The sequence below is a fragment of the Melanaphis sacchari genome, unplaced genomic scaffold (assembly GCF_002803265.2).
Source record: "Melanaphis sacchari strain LSU unplaced genomic scaffold, SCAv2.0 Contig16_pilon_pilon, whole genome shotgun sequence".
NCBI classification, from domain to species: domain Eukaryota; kingdom Metazoa; phylum Arthropoda; class Insecta; order Hemiptera; family Aphididae; genus Melanaphis; species Melanaphis sacchari.
The window spans coordinates 61,128-81,302 of record NW_020270786.1 but is presented as its reverse complement, the minus strand read 5'-3'; the positions used below and the strand labels follow the sequence as shown (position 1 = coordinate 81,302).

The window sequence follows — 20,175 nt, the reverse complement described above, 5'->3', positions numbered from 1 at the left end:
CTTATGTCTTATAAGAATGCGTGTAAATATTTTGTAAGCCAATAAGTAATATTATAAATAAAAATTGGTATTTTGATTCTTTTTTTTTTAAAGATGTTTGTTTTGCATATTGAAAAAAAATTCGTTTGGGATCTAAGCTGTATTTGTTTCAATTAAATGTACATAATGATAACAAATAATAACTTAAAATTAATTATAAAACATGTTATTTAAAAAAAAATCACTACACAATAAAATCGCTCGTTTACGTTATTTTGCAAATAAAACTACTACACACTTTTGGGTTTGACGTTGATGATCGATGTTGACTGCGACCGTGTGCGTATCGTACGTCAACTAAATTTTAATTTTTACCAATACTACAAGTAGGTAATAAAACATAGGTATAATTAGTGAAATCCTAATAACTACGGCTTTCTTAGTGTATTGAAAAATTTGATACGATATTATGTTGTATAGTTATATTAGGCGCTTGTTATAAAAGATAATTAGATTAGCCTCGTACCCTTTAATACAAATAAATACATTATTAATTTATTTTGTCAAACAAATTTAAGTGTTCGATAAGACATCGGAATAACATTTTGACTGTGCTTGACCATTGACCACGGTAGATGTGCCAGATTATGCTTTGTGGCTCATTTTTTTCTACTTTCGCGGTTTCAGACCAATATGGCAGAGAGGTCTATGGCTTTTTATGAGACCGAAGAATATTAAATAGAGTATTTTACAAGTTAATAGAGGACAGGACATTTCTTCCGCCGAGAAAGATGAAGAGCGTGCAACGCAATTCGTGGGAAAGTGGTTTACACGAAACAGGATAGTCTCGCTGTCACGATACTGTTGGAGGTGTCATCAACCAAGTCTTTTCATGACACCTCATATACTTATGGTACTATGGGTGAAACGACGATCACGGCAGATCCACTTTGTCTCATGTTGTTGTAAGCGGCCTATAATGTATTGTAATGAAGATTATTTTGTATGACTTGCGCGTCGTTGTTATTGTTTTAATTGCACAATAAACGATCCGACTGAGGCGGAAAGTACCTATAGTAAGTATGCTTACCTACCGTTAAGAATTAGGATGGAAATTTATAATTAATGAATTAGGTACTTAACTTTTATTATTATTATTTTTAAGTCCACAAGCTTACACATTAACTTGGTTTATATTTTAAAAAAAGTTTGCGTAATAATACAATTATTAATAGTACTAAGTTGGTATTGATATTAAACTTAGTACCTACTATTGTTGCGTTGGTAGGTACAATCAGTTGTTTTGTGTTCAGATTAATTATTAATTAATAGAACGTTAAATAATTCCAACACTGCAGTTTTGTGAGTTTTTGAAGAAATATTTTAAATGTTTTAAAAATTGAAAAACAATTCAAATCAAAATGACAATAAAATAATGACTGTGTTGTGGTAGCTAGAGAGGTAATGACACAAGCTCTGTGATTTTGTGTCTGACAAAACCTTGTCAGTTAAAGTGTCAACTTTACTAACGGAGAACTTTATCCATACTATAATTATGCATAATATATGGATAAATGATTATGTATGGTCTGCGGAATCTTCCTATGCTATTTTAAGATTGTAGCAGAGACTGATTGACATGTTCATGGCCTACGGTACCTTTCATATTATTATTTTTAAAATATACGTTACCTACTATATAGATACATTTATACTTGCAATCATAATATGTGTGTGTGTGTGTGTGTACGTGTGAGTACGAGTTATCACAGCTCGCTATACTCGCTATACTACCTACTAAGTACTAACAACAAATTATTATTTTTATTTTGAGTTTTGAATGGATTTAAATGCTAGAATACTAGATACTTATTTTACGATAATATCTATTTTTTTTTAAGCAAATATTTTGTTTTCAACGTTCAGTAGACATAAACAATTTAGGTTGTGAGCAGAGTTATAAATGTATTGATTTTACAATGTATTTTTATTTTATTTTTGTGTCTGTTATATTAGTTATTAGTTATTACTTTATAGAAGACTTATTTTTAATTATTTATAGGCATTTAAAATTTTTAATTTGATATACCTAAATTTTATTGTTTGGTCAAACGTTTAGAAAATTTAATACAAGGTTCTTAATAATTTGTAGTTACCTATGAATAACAATTTAAAAATATGAAAGATATATTTGAAGTGATTTTTGTATAGAAGTTAAAAGTTAAAATGTTGATGATATTGTATATTATTGTTAAACTAAAAATAACGATTTTTACGTTATTATGTTGAACATTTTTAATCCAAATAATAGAAATATAGTAACTGTTAGGTACTACTACGAACCTATAAGCTACAATATTATTTTTTATGCACAATGGCACAATGAAATTTTCAAAATATTTAAATTAAATGTTAGGATATTTTTACTATGAATCTATTTATGCCGTTATCTATAGTACATACTACATTAGTACGTGTTATTGAATAAAACAGAATAAAAATATTATTTTTGCTAATGTTACGCGATTTACGTATCGTATATGCATACTTAATACTATCCAAATTTTTACTTTTGACCCCCTGTTTCCTAAAACAAAAACTAAACCAATATTGAATATCCTACTATAGAAACCACTTTGATGTTGAAAATTTAAGTATATTTTCTATTTCAAAACGCAATGACAGATATAAAAAAATTAGGTATTTAACCAGTAACCACTCTACTGTATAGTTTACTATAATATATGTGTTAAACTTGAATTTAATAATAAATCATGGTATATACAAAAAACGATCCTGACTTCTGAGTAAAAAACGATCTGTTAGTTTGTATATATAAACATTAAACACATATATTTCTAACTATATTAGCAATCTGATATTTTTATATTGCTATTCAAGTAATTTGTTTTAGTATTAATATTTCGGTAGTCTGTCAGTGGAATTAATAATTATTTGAAAATATAATTGTGTATACAAAATTATAAAATATAATAATTTGTCACAAATTCCAATAATCTATGAATAGTATTTTTATTTTTTTAGTTATATAACAAAATAATTAAATTCATTACTCTTCTTTTAATAACTAATTTTATCCAGACTTTAAAATGCCTATAAAAAAATGTGTTTGTATATTTTTTAGATTTTTCGATTACTGTATAAAGTAAAAATAAGGAGTATTGTTTTAAATATTAGTCCTAAAAAATTAAATTATTAAACATTTTACATATTTTTGAATTTAAAAATAATTTTTAAATTTTCATGAATATATTAAACTTTGTTAAAATTTTAACTTCAAATACTTTAAAAAAACTTTAGATACTTATTATATGTATCTGTAATGATACTTCTAAATGGACATGGATATTAAAAAATTATAAAGTACTTTGTAATAAATTTTGACTGAGTGAAATTATTTTTATTAATATATTTATTGATTTAATAAATATTCAAATCATAGATATGAATTTTTAACTAAATAATAGTTTTATTACTAAATTCGGGCTCTTGAAATAATAGTGTTTTAGCTTGAACAATATATACTTGGGTTAATAAATTATTATTCTCATAAGTTATATAACACTTATAACTAACTGTTGTAAGTAATGTAGAAAAATGAAAAATCTTTTCAATCCTCACTATTTATATGTTTATTTAATTCAATTTAGATAGTTTTATAGGTAATAAAACATTTAAATTATTCCTTTGTTATTATATTTATATTAATGATTTATTTGTTTGGTGAGCTCATTAAAGAGGTTGTCAGTTTATTTATTTACACGACCTAGTTTCTTTTCTAGAGGTGAACGAAACTACCCTTATGATAGACTATTATTTTTTTCCACAAACATTCGTGTGTGGTACCTTCACAAAACCTACGTCGCGTGATCGTTGATAATGTTCATATGGTTAATAATATTATTGCCGGCTTTTGAGTTCAATCAGAGTATAATTTTTATCGAAAATTAAAATTATAGAAATTATTAAAGTAAAATATGACAAACCGACATTTGATTTAATATTCAATTATATTTTCGATAGTATCTAATAGTAGGTACCGAAAACAGTTTTAAGTCAAATTTTTTAAAGTAATACTTAGAACGGCAGGCAGTTGTTCAGACATGATGATTTTAACCAAGGTATATATTATTATTGTACAGAACATTCTACTTATTACGATTTGTAATGGTCTTAATATTTACAACATTGACACTGGTCCAAGGAATAACGACACAGTTGGTAAATAATAAAAATATAAATATTTTTACGTCGTTTAAAATTATATTATTAGTTTTAATATTATTTATTTATATGAATTATTTTATTAAACTCAGCTATAGTCATAAATCCAAAGTTTACTACAAATAAAAATAATGACATTTGGAATACTATTAATGGATACATTAATAAATTAAAGCAAGATGTATTTAAACAAGCTGGGGTATCTGTCGAAATCTATACAAAAACGAACATTAAACTTTCGAGAGGTAAAGCAAAGTTAAATTATTATACATTGATACTTTTAGCAAATTAATTAAATTTATTAGAATTATTATCAACCAGATCTTTTATAGGTAGTTATAACTTATATCCCAATGAATTCAATAATACATAAAAAAAAAAATGAAAACATTTTTGTTCATGAAACTATATTTTATTTAATAGTAAACTAGTCTTACTACTTTAATATGATAATACTTTGTATAATATACAATAATGTATATTATATTTTATTTATCAATAATAAAATTAATAGTCAATAGAATGTGATAGAATGTGAATTACGAGAGAATGATTGGATTTCAATTGCATATTTGAAAGCAGATTTTAACGTTTGTACATTTTTTGAGCGAAAATTGTATTTTTAAATTATACGTGTACATCAGAGATCTGATATCGTATCAACTTTTCATTGAGGTCTGTAGTAAAATTAAAATAAACGTTATTAAAAATACGTTGGGTATGCTTATCAACTAATTTTGAATAAAATATACTGATAGAGAAAAATTTATATTATTATGATTATTGCTTTGAATAAAAACATGAAAAAAGTATACTAAAATATAATTTCTAATATAATTTTTGGCTTAAAATATTTAATTTATGCTCTGTTTCATAATGACGTTTAATATTATATTCTTTTACAGATAATTTAGTTTTTTGGTAAATTAAACATAGCAGTTTAAGCAGTTCAACTTTATTTTCGATAAAAAAAAATAAATATATATAAATCCTTTTATAATTTGTTGAATACATATAACAATCACGCATTTTTTACATTTTTTAACATTGTAATAATAATTATAATACACTTAAGATTATTTAATTCAAATTTAAAATTTTCTAGCGATGTCTGCATGTCGGTAAGTTTGAAAATAAACTACACTAAAAATATAGCTACAAAAACATTTAATATTAATAATCAGAAAAACATATTTGTCGTAATCATTGTAATCTAATAAGTAATAGTAAGTATATGGAATGTCACTATATTATTACTATGTTATTAGATTATAAATTTGACAATAATAGTTGAAATAATATCATAGCTTAAACTGTGAAAATATAATAGCCATGAATTGAAATCATAAAACTAATACTTCACATTTATAATTTGAAATATAAAATTAAAATTTTTAAACACCACGAGGGCTGCAAAAAAAAAGTTACAAAGACCACATGTAGCACGTGGGCTACGGGTTGCCACCGGTGTCTGCTGTACACTATACACGATAGTCGATGTTGAGGACTTAATGCATTTATAAAATAAAGAAAATACTAAATAGTATAGTTTATTTTTAATTTCAGATATGGTTTCGATTTTCATTGTATCATATTGTGAAGATGTTTGGGACTTATACTACAAAGCTGAATTCGAAGGATTAAATGGAATACTGTACATTTCAATAACAGGTTATGTATACAATTTATAATTTATAAAATCAATTAAAAAAAACTTTAAATATTTGATAACATTTTTTTTATTAATTGCTAAATCAAATATTTAGGTATTCATATTTTAGTACCTAGTAATTAGTAAACAAAGTTTGGTCTGCAATATACCTAGTGGATAATGTTTACATTTTTTATTCAAAGAGGTGAAAATAGTAACATAATAATTATTATTAGTTCACCATATAACGTTAAATAATATTTTCAACATCTAAGTTAAGATAAATCACTGTACCGTCTGTACCTACATGATAATGAAGAATGATTCTGAAGTCTATCATTTTTTAAGCATATATTCGTATTTCTATAAGGATTATCTTATATTTATATTGTTATTAATGATATGGTAGGTAAGTTGATATGAATTTTTAAAAAATAAATCACATAATATATTTATAGTAATTAGTTATTATTATTATTATTATTCCATATTCATAAATCAAACAAATTTAGTGAAATGCTTATAAAAATGTAAGGCTTTAAGTTAAATGTTTTTTTTTTATTTACAGTCATCAAATCTTTTGAAATTACATTTTCATCCTTAATATTTATAATGTTATATATTTTTAATGATAAAATAATTCATATATTTTCCTGTTTTTATTGAATTCCTTAAAAAAAGCTTAAATGAATAGTGATTTAATATTATTTTCAATTATTTTAAATCGCAGTAATAAGAACATATGAGAATCTTTGCATTAAATGTTCAAGCTTTTTACTCAAAAGATTATCATACATAAATTTAAAAACTAAAATAAGTAGAACATTTTAAATAAATATTTATAAATAGCATAAAAAGTATCAAAATATTTTGAAAATTTTATCATGGCATACGAAAAATAATAGTTAAAATAATTTATATACAAAAAATACAAGTAATTGTAAAAAAAATACATTCATCACTCCTCTCAAAATAATTAACCATCCAGTGTTATGTATACTAATATTTAATAAAGTGATTTTAGTATTTATTATTGTTAAATATAAGCTATTTTAAATTAATTATTACTTTTTTTTTTTTACTGTTTAACCGACGACTCCGCGGCGACTGCTTTTCGCATTACTTCAGCGACGCCGCCATCGTTTATTAAAGATAAAATACGATTTACAATTAATTTTTAGAATCATTGCCCCCTAAGGGCGCACATTATAATTTTTAAATGAATATAAGAAAAATTTTTTAAAATCTTTTTTGCTTATGGCCCAATTTTTTCCTGAGAAGGTTCTCGACCAGGCTTTGCTGCCCGCCAGTCATGAACCTCTCCGCCTTCGCGGCCCGGTTTGCTAGCCCGCCAGCCTCACCTCTCGGTCTGGCTTCCTTCCTTCTCTCGATGTTGTTGAGGAAGGAGCCTCGTCTTCTGGTCTCTGAACCGTTCGTTCCACAACCTAGCGCGGCGTCTGCGTCCACAAATTCGTCGCCTGCGACGACAGGACGGTGCCCGGTTGATCTGTGGAAGTCCTACTAAGGCCCTGAATTCCCGAGTCTCGTGAGCGGTTTCGAAGGTGGGGAGGGTGCGGTCGAGCCGCCGGCGGCGCTGCCGTCTGATCACCTCCGGATTTCCGGCTGTGAGTCCTGTTGGCCCCTTGTGGCCTGTGTGGTTTTAGCCACCGTTGGTTTGCAGTTTTCCATCTTTTCTCCGTTGTCTTTTTACGCTCAGCTCGAGAAGCTCCGTCGGCGGAGCCGTGCGGGGTCCCGTTCCGTACGCCTTTTTGTTTCAACCGAGATCACTCAGACGGTAACCAACCTAGCTGTGGGCATCCTACTAGCGCCCCAGGGCAAGCCGACTGCTGGGGGGCAGTTTCGTATGGAACTACTGGGGTGTAGGTGGGTCGCGCGTGGGTTTGCTTTTTGGAGTACCTTCTGAGGCTGAGTCTTCGGCCTTTTGTCCGGAGTTAGGGGACGATTTTTGTCCTCTGGTCGCTGTTATTGACCGACCGGCGTTGGTTTTATACAGTTTTCCTTCTATGCCTCCCCCGTTAGCTGGAACGAGTTCTGTTACCAGTCAGCACCGCGTGAAGGTAGGGGTAGGACTTCGCCGACCAAATTAATTATTATCTATTGATATCGAAAATACAGATTTTCACTTTTTGTTTAAATACAATTTACAAAACAATTTCTTATTAAGTATTTAAGGATATATTTCGGGTTTTCAAATAAATAGTCATCTAATCTAATATTGTATTCTGTAATTAGTTATTACTTACAACTAATAAGTATTAATTATATAATAAATATACACAATGACTAATGAGCATTAAACATACAACAACTCGTCTTATGATTATGATTTTATTTGTTTCATGATTTAATTTTGATTAATTAAGTATTGTTATTAAACACACTATATGGTTAATGTTATCTCATACTAGTATAAACAAGATTATGGTTTATTAGGAAGTGATGTCTGGATACTGCAGTAGTGCTGTCGTTCTTAAACAAATGTACAAATATGCAAATTTTCGTTCAGCTAAATCCATTTTATGTTGTAAGTTTCACATTAAAAATGGTAAATTTACCTATTGAAAAATTTAAAGTCAAGAATTTTGTCAGTTTTTTTTTTAAAACTTTAAAACCAGTTATTATGAGTACTGTCTAATGTTATTATTAATAACATTGGTTATTATTTTTTATCGATTAAATTTGAATTCAAATAATGTAAAAACATTAGTTTGTTGACACGTTTGAAAAACAATAATAAAAAAAAATTAAATTAATATTTAATAGTATCTATATCTTATTTGGAATGAAATAAAAAGTTATTTGTGTTTGTAAGGGAGGAGTATTAAACTTTAATAATAAATAAGAGCGGAAATATATTAAATGGCCAGGAGTACAGATAGGCTTCGCTTCAGCTCTGCTTCAAGATATATCTGAATATCTAATTATATTAACTATTACCTAGCTATTAAATAACTGCATACATATGTAAGCTTTATTTTATGAGCTTTTAAAATTGTCAAAACATACATTAATAATTATTTCTTAAGTATAAGCGTTATACACTTAAAGTAAACCATACAATACATTTGTAATGGGTTTCCGTATACTATACGACTAATGTTTTATCGTGTTGCTTTAAAATGCTAAATTGATCAAAGTGAAATGATATTCCCCAATACCTGCAGGTCATTAACCATTACGTCCTATTAGTTATGTTTAAAAAATAATAATTTAATTATTCCTTAGATACTGACTGTCCGAGACTACCAACCGATGAGGCAATTACTATTCCTTTGACTACCTATCAATCAGAACTATCTCAATTAATATTGGATTTAAGAATGTCAAATGCGTTTACATGGAGATCAGCAATTTTAATGCATGACAATTCTATTGGTAATTTTTTTTAACTATTTTATATTTTAACAATTTAACACAGATAAGAATAATATACCTAAAACTTCACATAAATAAAATAATTAATATATTTTTATTTTAGGTGATAGCATTGTACAACATATTGTCACCTCATTAACAAAGCACTATCCAAGTAATATTCTATCACCATCTGTAGCTATATTTGAAATCTATACGCAAGGATCTGAGTGGAAAAGGTACTAAAAATTAATACTTTTATATTATTATATTATTAACTAACGATCTCCATTCAATACAAATTATTTTTTAAATTAAAATACTATATTTTGAGTTACAAGTTTATGACTAAAATATTTAACCTTAATATAGCCTATAATTTATACTATTTAATTTATTAAAATTAAGATTATAAAATGAACACTTAATAATTTAATAATTTAAGATACAATAAAAGACGATACATGTCAGACATGTTAAATTTGGTACGAGTAATACCTATGATAGTAATTTAAGATTACGATAAATTATAAATATTTTCATTCACGGGTCTTTCACGTAGGTATTTCACGTAAAATATTATGGTATCTATTATTAGTATGGTTTATTTAATAAAATTTTTTTATTGATTTATTTTATTTGGAAAATTTTTTTTACTTTTAATAAGTTATACCTATCCAATAAATACCTATACTATATTTAACAATAATTTTGATTGCTAAATTAATGAAAAATTGTTTCAGATAAAATAAAATTTACGATAACATTATATATTATACTAATTAACTGATAGATATAGGATAACTTTTAATTAATCTTGATAATTCGAATGACTGGATGATATAAAATCTGATGCAGTTGGTATTTGGTATAAAAATATAAAATACAAACTGAAAAGTATTGTAATGAATAGTAGAATATCAAATTCAATGTTAAGTTTAAGGAATAGGTCTATGTTAAGTAATAATTGTGGTATAGTACTATAGTATCTACTATTTACTAATTTTAACGCCATTAAAACGTTTATTCAATGATGCTAAAGATCATTTGTGTACTCGTATAAATAATAATTTAAATTTAAAACAAATAAACCAATTAAAATTAAACAAATCAATATAAAAATAATGAATAATTATATTTTTTGTAATCGATTTGTCTTTATATACTTACATGGTTCACAAAAATAACAATTTTTCATCATACATTTTAAGGAGGAAATTATTTATGGAGGATCTTGAACATTTTTTAAAAATGAGTGAAATGAATTCAAATTATATTTGCATTGTTAGTATTCATTATGTACCTTTAATTATAGATGTGGTAAGAATTATTATATATAAAGAATAAAATATTGCATATTCGAGTTATTAATATCGTATATTTTATAATTTTAGGCTAAATCATTGAATTTAATGACTGCTGAAAATAGTTGGCTAATTATTATTCCAGATATAGACTCGTCTAGAAGTAATATATCATCATTTTCAAGTCTATTGAGCGAAGGAGAAAATATATCTTTTATTTACAATTCTACAAAAACAGATTCTAAATGTCTCGTAAGTTAAAAATGATGATATTATATGATAGATAAAACTCTTCAATAATAAAATATTATCCTTAGTTAATTATTTCTCAAGATACTAGAAACGCACTCAAAAAATATTAATGAAACACGTTTTAAATAGATGTTTAATAGAAAAAATTAAAATTGAGTAAAATAATTTTGAAATATCAATTTATGTTTAACGGATTATTTAAAGCTTTGTGCAACATACAATACTATCATTAATTATAAATAATACTATTTAAAATCAATAATGTAACTTACAAAACTCGAATAGATACTTTTTAACTAAATATTAATCCAATATTTACATTTTTCATTTAAACTTGAAAATTAATATAGTTGTTATTTTTATGTTACAGCGTCAATTAGGTGTATTTTGTTGGTTTTAATGCCTACAACTAAATCAGTAAAGTGAACTTAAAATAAATATTGAAGTTAATAATGAATGCCATTAAATGTATCATATCTATTATTGATTTTTAAATATAAAACTTCAATATAAGATCATATTTTGTGATTTTAATAAATGCAAGACTGTTCTTTTCCAATTTTTTAAAGCAAAAGCGTATTTACAAATTTATATATTTTAATCACTTTAATATAACGATCATACTTGACACAAGATACATAGAATTACATAAAACAAAAAATAAATCAATGTATTTATTAAAAAGTATAAAACATAGAACTTTTTTAATAAAATGTATTAATAAAAACTATTTCATCATGATAATCGTATAACTGTATGTCTGTATGTACGTAAAATAATATACGGGTATCTAAAGTAACATTTCAATTATTTTAAATGAAAAAAAAACACACATACATTTAATTTGTAAAATCAATACATTTATTGTAGAATCTTAAAACAAATCTATAGATGTATGTATTTAATATAATGAATTAGGATTTTTCTATTAAGTATCTGAAAAAAAAAATTTAATCATTATATTAAATTTGGGTATTTATATAATAATATATTATCCAAATTTTACATTCCATATTCCATGTACACCTATATTTTTGACAATTAGTTAAGTGTTCAATTCATTGAAAATCCTGAATATATTTTTAGTATTATCTATCCTTCAATGTCTTTTACACACATTGTTCTAAACAATATGCTAACAATACTCATATATAATATGTATAATTCAAATTGTATTTTTCTTTATGATTTAAAAATATTATATATTTTACTGTTTAGTTTTTACTATAATACATATTTTAAAGGGTGGTATCTTGTGTTTGGTGGATGAATTAATGTCTGTATTCATAATGGCCTTCAGTGCATTGATTCAACAAGAAATAGAGTTATCACAACGAGTATCAGAAGAAGAATGGGATGAAATTAGACCATCGAAAATTGATAGGAGACAATCGATGGTATCTTTCATCAAGGTAAAATATAACCATAAAACTAAGTAAAATGTATATAATAATAAAAAAGGTAGTGATTATATTCATTGTTTTTATTATTTGGATATAACTTGACAATTTTTATATTTATAACATAGATATTCAGAATTTATTAAATCGAGATATTAAACAAATATTTACGTATAGTTATGAATACACATGCTGACAGTTGTACACTTTAAACCTAGACTAATTGAAAATGTGATAATCAAAATAAAAAAATTTTAATTACCCATCTTATTATTTTTAAGAATTTATAACTATAATTATTAATAATATAATATTTTATTTTTATTTTTTATTTATTAGAGTTTTTTAACTTTTTTTAATTTAACCGTCATACATACTATTTATAGAACTTTCAATAGATGGCAAACCGCCTCAATTTTAGTGAGATATTTTTTCCCCTTATATACTAATCAAGATTGTAATCTTGTAAATTACATACTTAGTCGTAATGAATAATTACAATTTATTTGTTAAACTGAATTTTTTTACTAAAAAAATATAAAAATGATTAAGGTCGGGGAACATTAATGTACATCAAATATTATACATACAAAATAAATATAAATATAATATATTTTTAATGGTTTTTTTTTTTTAAATAATTTATTAAATGTAATTAGTTCTATTTAATTAATCTAAAAATCAATATTAAATACTATAGCTGCTTAAAAAACAAAAACTTGTATGTTGTTTATAGTTTCGTTTGAATGAATCCGGTATATGTGAAACATGTCAAATGTGGCACATTGATTCTGGTGTTACTTGGGGCCAAGAGTATTTTGGTCATGGATGTTACATTCTTCCAGTGGGTTATTGGAATACAAAAACTGGTTTAAAGCTAACTGAACCACTTTTCTTGCATTTGGCGAATGGTTTTAGAGGAATATCATTACCTATTGCTACTTTTAATGTAAGTAGTATTCGAATTTATAAATTTTTAATATTTCAAACAAAATTAAATACTACCTAATAGTCCAATAAACACGATTTTCAAGTTAAACAGTACATATACCAATTCATTTATTTTAATAATTTTATTTACATAGCTTATTACATGGCAAACTATATTATTTTAGGTAAAAAATATTAATATATTATTACTTTTATATTATATACTTTTAATGTTTACAGTTTCCACCTTGGCAAATCGTAAATTTCAATAAAACTGGTCATTTAATAAGTTATAGTGGTTTAGTTTTCGATATTATCAATCAATTGGCAAAAACATTAAATTTTACGTAAGTATAATGCTTACATTAGTGGTTTATGTACATTTTGTAAAATAATGAAATTGATAAAATTTGAAAAATTATATTTTATTAATCTATTCTCGTATAGTCGTATACTCGTATGTATTGTATCTACCTAGTACCTATGTATTACATGCAACTTAGGTAAAAATAAAAATGTAATTAGAAAATATTGTAAATTATTTATACATAACGTGTTTCAAAAATATAATACGTTATAAATAGATATTATAATATTTTTAAGTAGTAGATTTTTAATGAGAATTAATATTTTGTAGTTATAACGTCATTGTCATATCTCACTCGGATCAAATGAATACTACGAAAGCTCTGTTTATGCAAAATGTAAGTCAATTGTTCTTAATTTATTTATTTTTAATAACTAATCATTAAATATTATGTCATAGAATATATTGGGTGAATATGACGCTGTGGTCTCAAAACCCATATGGGATAAAATGATAGATCTCGTTCGATCTGAAAGAGTAAGTTTCAAATAAAAATCGTATGTCAAATACATTATTAAATCGATTTGGAAATTTTTTAGAGTTAGACTATTTTACTTCATTGTATAGTTATTCCTTCAAGTTATTACTAGGTGTAGTTTGTTTTTGATTTAAATGTGCGTTATTTTTACAAAATTGATTTATTTATAGAATGAGTAAGTCTATAGCTATAGAAAACAAATTCGACAAAATAATTTTTATTTGCTTGTCTAACATGTTATAAAGATACTTACATTATACATATTCTAATAGTGTATAATGATTAATTGAAAGCTTATTTTTACAAATTAGGTGTTCATTGCAGCAGCTGCATTTGCTATAAAAGAAACGAACCAAATATTTATCAACTATACAACACACATAAGTCTAGAGCCACATCACATTTTAGTGGCTAAACCAAAGGAACTAAGCCGAGCTTTGTTGTTTACTGCTCCGTTTACGTTATTGGTAACGTCAATGCTAAAATATAATTATTTACCTAGGACCTAGGTTATAGAAATATTTTTATTAGCGATTTGTATCAATTCAAATATGCTAAATCTTTTAAATTATAATATGAGTTTAACAAGAGCAGTAGACAGTGTATATTTAGAAAGATGCGGGTGGATGCCCATAGACCTTAATACTATACTAATTTATTAAAGGGTAATGTAATACTTATACATAGGTACTAAATTGTATTTGACTGATTACCATATTATTAAGTTGCAATAAGGAATACCTATAAGGCTATAAAATTAAATATAATGTTGTCATAGTATTATTATCATATTCTTTATGATTAATTTATGTATGTCAATTGTTACGTTTTTACGATGAAGTTGAAATGGTTTTAGATCACGGAGAATGGTATTTTTATTGGTTGTTGGTTAATAAAATAACTCAAACTATCTATAAGATAGTGAGTAGGTATATCCGAACATTAAAATTGTTTTAACGTTACGTCGTCACTACTCACTACGTTAATATAGTACCTATATTATCTGTATATATCATGTATGTTAAATGAAAATATAATATATCAATTTATTTAATAATTTTGGTTAAAATTTACATTTTTGGAGCATGTTTAAACATTTTTGGTGTTGCATGGCTTTCTCATGAGTTATGATAAATCATATGCTTGTGGATTTGGTATTTTTAAACTCCATTAAATGTTAACTGCATAAATTGGGTTAATTCAGTCAAATATAAAATACATGTTTAAAATTAAATCGAATCTTAATAATTATTGTATTATTTGATTTTCTGTAGGCTGTAACCAATAACAAACTTATTCCAATAAAAAAATTTGTTTTTGATGCACTAAGAAATTCCTGTGTGAGTCCCTCTTTAAAATGAAAAATTTAAAAATAAGCTTTAAAATTCACATGCTTGATTGTAGTATTACTTATGTACAAAATTTTAGAATCATGAGTACGATAAACATGGTTGTGGATCGTTTACACAATTACACACACATTACTCTTTATTAATGTAGATTGGTAGGTACACAAATACGTGTTCTAAATGTTTAATTTATTAGGAGTTATACGGTAGAACGTATAACTCACTCTCTAATAACAAGATAATAAAGAATATCTGTAATAATAGATTACCTATAGACCTATATCATTAAGTATTTTCACTATTTATGTAATATAACATATAACTATTTAATGTCTATGTAGCTGTTCCTACGTATTTACATTTTTTTTTTTTTTTTTGTAATTTTTTAAGTTAATTTTGTTCGGTTTTATTTTTTTCTTCATCTTTACAATATATTATTATGTAAGTAGGTACTAGATACCTATCTATACCGGATATACCTATAGGCTATAATATATTTTTTAATAATTTAAGCACTTCATAATATTATTATATAGCCTAATTAGTGTACTTTCATATTTTTAAGAGTTGATTAAATGTTTAAGTATAACTTATTCTATAGGTATTTTACTGATATCGCAAAATTATTAAACAATAAATAATTTGTTATTACAGTTTTTATAATTTTTCCAGACTTGGTTATGCATAGCTATTGTGGTTGGTCTAATGGGTCCTATATTGAATGTATTTCATATTCTAAGTCCATACTATGAATATCACAACATAAGTAGAAAAGGCGGTCTTAACTCACCATTAAATTGTTTTTGGTATGTTTATGGCGCACTGTTGCAACAAGGTAAGTCTGATAAAAATCTTCAATTACCTCTATATACCGGTAGGTTTTAACAGCCGATTCTAATCCAATATAGTCAATAGCTGATAATAACTATAACTAGAATTTCTCAAAAGTTTAAGTTATTTATTCTTGTCCGGTACGATCAAATAATATTGTATATCTGTGCCTAATATTACTTATATTAGATATAGTGTTAGGTATCAAATTAGTTTAGGCTGTATATCGTTTATAAATCATAGTATTCTTATAACAAAAGTTCTAAAAATAATTAATTTACAGACAATTTAACAATATTTTATCAATTATCATATTATTGTCTATTAAATACCTATGCTCTATACGCCTTATGTAGAATTTTCAAATTAATAGGTATTAATGTATTATGTAGAATATTATATTATACATCCATTATATCCAATATTTATATCATATTAATAGGTACCTACCAATTGATATGTTCAGAAGTTTAGTATTTTTGATTCAACGATTCAGTATATATTTGTTAAAAATTTTTAAAAATGCGATCCTACAAAACATGTTTAAAAGCATACTGAAAATGATATACTTAATTTTTAATTTTTGAAAACCATACGTTTAATCTTCATTACAATTTATCGTTGTATCATTAGTGACTTATTAAAAATTGATTATCTACAAACTAGGAGGAGCCTATTTACCTGATGCGGATAGTGGTCGATTGGTAGTTGGCACCTGGTGGTTATTCGTTTTGGTCATCGTTACCACCTACAGTGGAAACTTAGTGGCGTATTTGACGTTTCCTCAAATGGATACAATGGTGTCTAATGTAGCCGATTTGATGGCTCGTAAGGCTCAAGGGTATTCATGGGGAATACCGAAAACATCAAATTTACATTCATTACTCACAGTAAGAACATTTTCAAAACATTACGTTATTACCGTTATTAGTAGCTACAATACATACTTATTATATTTAAATATCTAATTATTGAATAGGCAATAGTTTTTCTTGAATTACGATGCAATTAGTAAATATTTTACTAGGTAGATATAATATTGAAAAACCACTAACGTTACACTACCTCCTCCCTATGTATTTTTGTAAGTATTTAAACAGAGATCATGCAAATTCTGAAAATGATCATATTAATATTGTAGTTTAGTTCAATGGTGGGAGACGTAGCGTAACGCGCCTACGTGATATATTATTTATTAACTATGAAATAGAATGTTATATGTTTATTTTTCAAAATAAAACTCAAGTACCTACCTGTACTTATACGGTATCTAATGATAACATTTTTTACACGATTTACAACTACCATGGAGTCGTTAATACAATATAATTTTTCTGTCAAAGTGTATGCGGACTTTAATAATAATTTAATATTTCATAAATATTTAAAAAAATATATAATACCAGAATAGTAATTAGTTAATTCAACATTATACTATAAATAGTGATTATTATAGTATAAAATGTTTAGTACCTACTTTTTTATTTTAAAGTATTAATAATAATAATAATTATAATATTTGTTTATTGTTGAAAAATGTTTTCAATTATAAAGTTGTTGTACCTACTAAGTTTTGTTTGTTTTAATAATAGTGAACAAATCACAAAAAAATTAATTAAAACACGTCTCCTTAAAAGCTATAAGAAGTGCCTGAGGAAAGAAAATAACAATAGATCATAATATAATACCTTATTAATGAACTTTTATTTTTTTTTTCATTTATTTAACAATTAACTTTTTTAGTAATAATAATAATAATAATAATGGGTGATTTACTAATGTAGATGAATCGTGTTTGACATAATTATACAAAAAATTATAGTTGAAAACATTCATAATATTTTTTGTATGTTTTGTATTTCAATAGTTTCAAAAAGTAATTATGAATACTTAATTTATATTTTATGTAAAATTCAATGAACTTTTATTTAGAACTTATATTTTTATTTTAATACTACTTAAATATTAATTTTAAAGATAATGATATTAATATATTATTATTAGTGTTAACATTAAAGATTAAAAATAGATAAATTTGGATTATTGCAATGTAGGTTAACTTTTTAGTTTTTAATTTAAAATATGTTTAATAGCTTTATAAATATAGCAACATTTTACTAGTTGATTCAATAAATGTGTACATCACATTTTAAATTATTGTCAATAAATATACTAAGATAGTAAAATATTGTATACAATTAACTATTTAACGTGCTATACTTACACTAAATTTATTATATTGAGTTATTTTTTACAAAATTGTATAATAAATTATTTATCAAAAAAATTACCTAAAAATCAAATTGTTTATTGTAAAAGAATTTAATACTAATTTAAAAATTCTAATAACCTATAAAGTATAAATATACTAAATATACCTATCTATTAAAGTACTTTCAAATTTGTTAATTAAAATTTAAATGAAATATTATATGTCTGTAGTTTGAAAACATGCTTTTGTCATTATTTTTATAAATCGGAATAACAAAAAATCCCTTAAATGATTGATAGAATACCTCTTTGTAAAACAAGATATTAAATATTATGGATAGTGGCACAGCTATAGAAATATTTCTATTAATATCTTAATATTATTAATAGTCTGATTTTTATTTAATCTATGAGTAGTCATTACCAGATGATACGATGGTCAAAGAATTAATTAAAAATGCTGAAAACCATGAGGAGTTGTCACGGTCGGTTATAGAAAGAGTAAGATCTGGTAAACATGCATTTATTCATCGTCGAACCAACCTGATGTACATTATGAAAGACGATTTTCTTAAAACTAATAGATGTGACTTTGCTATAGGTAAACTAATTAACAAATATTTTACTTATAATTGTAGATGAAAAATTTAAGAGTGATTTACAGGAAATGAAGATTTTGCAGAGGAAAAATTGGCAATGATGTTAGCAAAAGAAAGCCCTTATCTTAGCAGAATAAACAGAGAGTAAATATAATTCAATAAATAAGTTAAAAATACATTGTATAAATAATTTATTTGGATTAAGGTTGAAATAAACTTATGTTTTTAAAGATAAAAAGTAAAAACAGAAGTTCACTCATTTATGATTTAATTAAACATTAAATTAACACAGATCTATCATTTTTAATATAAATTCACATATTCAACTCAATTGTAAATATTGTGTTGCTCAGTGCTTGTATACATCTTAAATTATGCATTAAAACAAAAATATTAATAATATAGTTTATTTTCTATCAAAACAAAATAATTTAAATTTAAGCAAATGTAAATATATAAATGCGAAAAAATACCTAGGTATGTACTATCACAGTTTTTTTTTGTAGACATTATAAAAAAAAATAACATAAGTTTGTTTACTATATATGAGTTTTTCAATTTACAATACAAGTGTTTCAAATATATTTTTTTTAAATAATAAAAAAATGTTTAGTGTAAGAAAAAAAGGTATTAAAATATTTAACTTGTATATTTATTAGTTATTAGTACTCTTAGAGAAAAATTTTAACCTCATTTTGTCAACATGTTTTTAGTTTAAATATAAAAGTATAAATTGTTATTATTAAATCTTTAATGTTATTACAGGATTGAAAAAATGCATAAGGTTGGTCTTATAAATAAATGGTTGGTGGACACTTTACCCAAAAAAGATCAATGTTGGACTAATACACAATTAGAAGTAACAAATCATAAAGTAAATTTAGATGATATGCAAGGATCGTTTATTGTTCTGTTATTGGGTGAGTCTACTTACATAAACAATTATTTATTTATTACATTTTTCTCTTTATTGATATGTTTAAGGTGTATTATCATCATTAGTGTCATTTGTATTTGAATATATACTAGAAAAATACATAAATCGACGTCAAATAGTAATAACACCATTTATAAACTGATATCGAACAACTGTATGTTTAACAGTCTTTTTCTTTTATTAAAATAAATAGATAACAATGGTAATTAATATTCTTACAAATAATTAAACACATAAATATACAAATAATTCTATACTTATATATAA

General features: G+C 24.8%; 1 protein-coding gene across 1 annotated transcript; it reads left to right on the top strand.

Annotated features, from left to right (window-relative positions):
- The first annotated feature begins 4,103 nt into the window (after nucleotides 1-4,103).
- On the top strand, nucleotides 4,104-20,162 carry LOC112592332 (ionotropic receptor 93a). The gene is made up of 19 exons (XM_025336352.1): nucleotides 4,104-4,221; nucleotides 4,317-4,469; nucleotides 5,791-5,895; nucleotides 9,122-9,271; nucleotides 9,375-9,489; nucleotides 10,462-10,570; nucleotides 10,645-10,806; nucleotides 12,051-12,218; nucleotides 12,943-13,155; nucleotides 13,377-13,483; nucleotides 13,774-13,840; nucleotides 13,903-13,980; nucleotides 14,293-14,448; nucleotides 16,003-16,165; nucleotides 16,828-17,051; nucleotides 18,790-18,973; nucleotides 19,037-19,115; nucleotides 19,737-19,891; nucleotides 19,956-20,162. The coding sequence occupies exons 1-19, from the start codon at nucleotides 4,104-4,106 to the stop codon at nucleotides 20,048-20,050; spliced, it is 2,601 nt and encodes an 866-aa protein (XP_025192137.1). The 3' UTR covers nucleotides 20,051-20,162.
- Nucleotides 20,163-20,175: the final 13 nt, after the last annotated feature.

What these genes read in the sequence shown, in the direction of transcription:
- LOC112592332 (XM_025336352.1), top strand. Translation starts at nt 4,104, where the DNA reads ATGATGATTTTAACCAAGGTATATATTATTATTGTACAGAACATTCTA. An exon ending in GAACATTAAACTTTCGAGAG is followed by an intron (nt 4,470 to 5,790) that starts GTAAAGCAAAGT and finishes TTTTAATTTCAG; the next exon opens with ATATGGTTTCGATTTTCATT. An exon ending in AATGCATGACAATTCTATTG is followed by an intron (nt 9,272 to 9,374) that starts GTAATTTTTTTT and finishes TTTTTATTTTAG; the next exon opens with GTGATAGCATTGTACAACAT.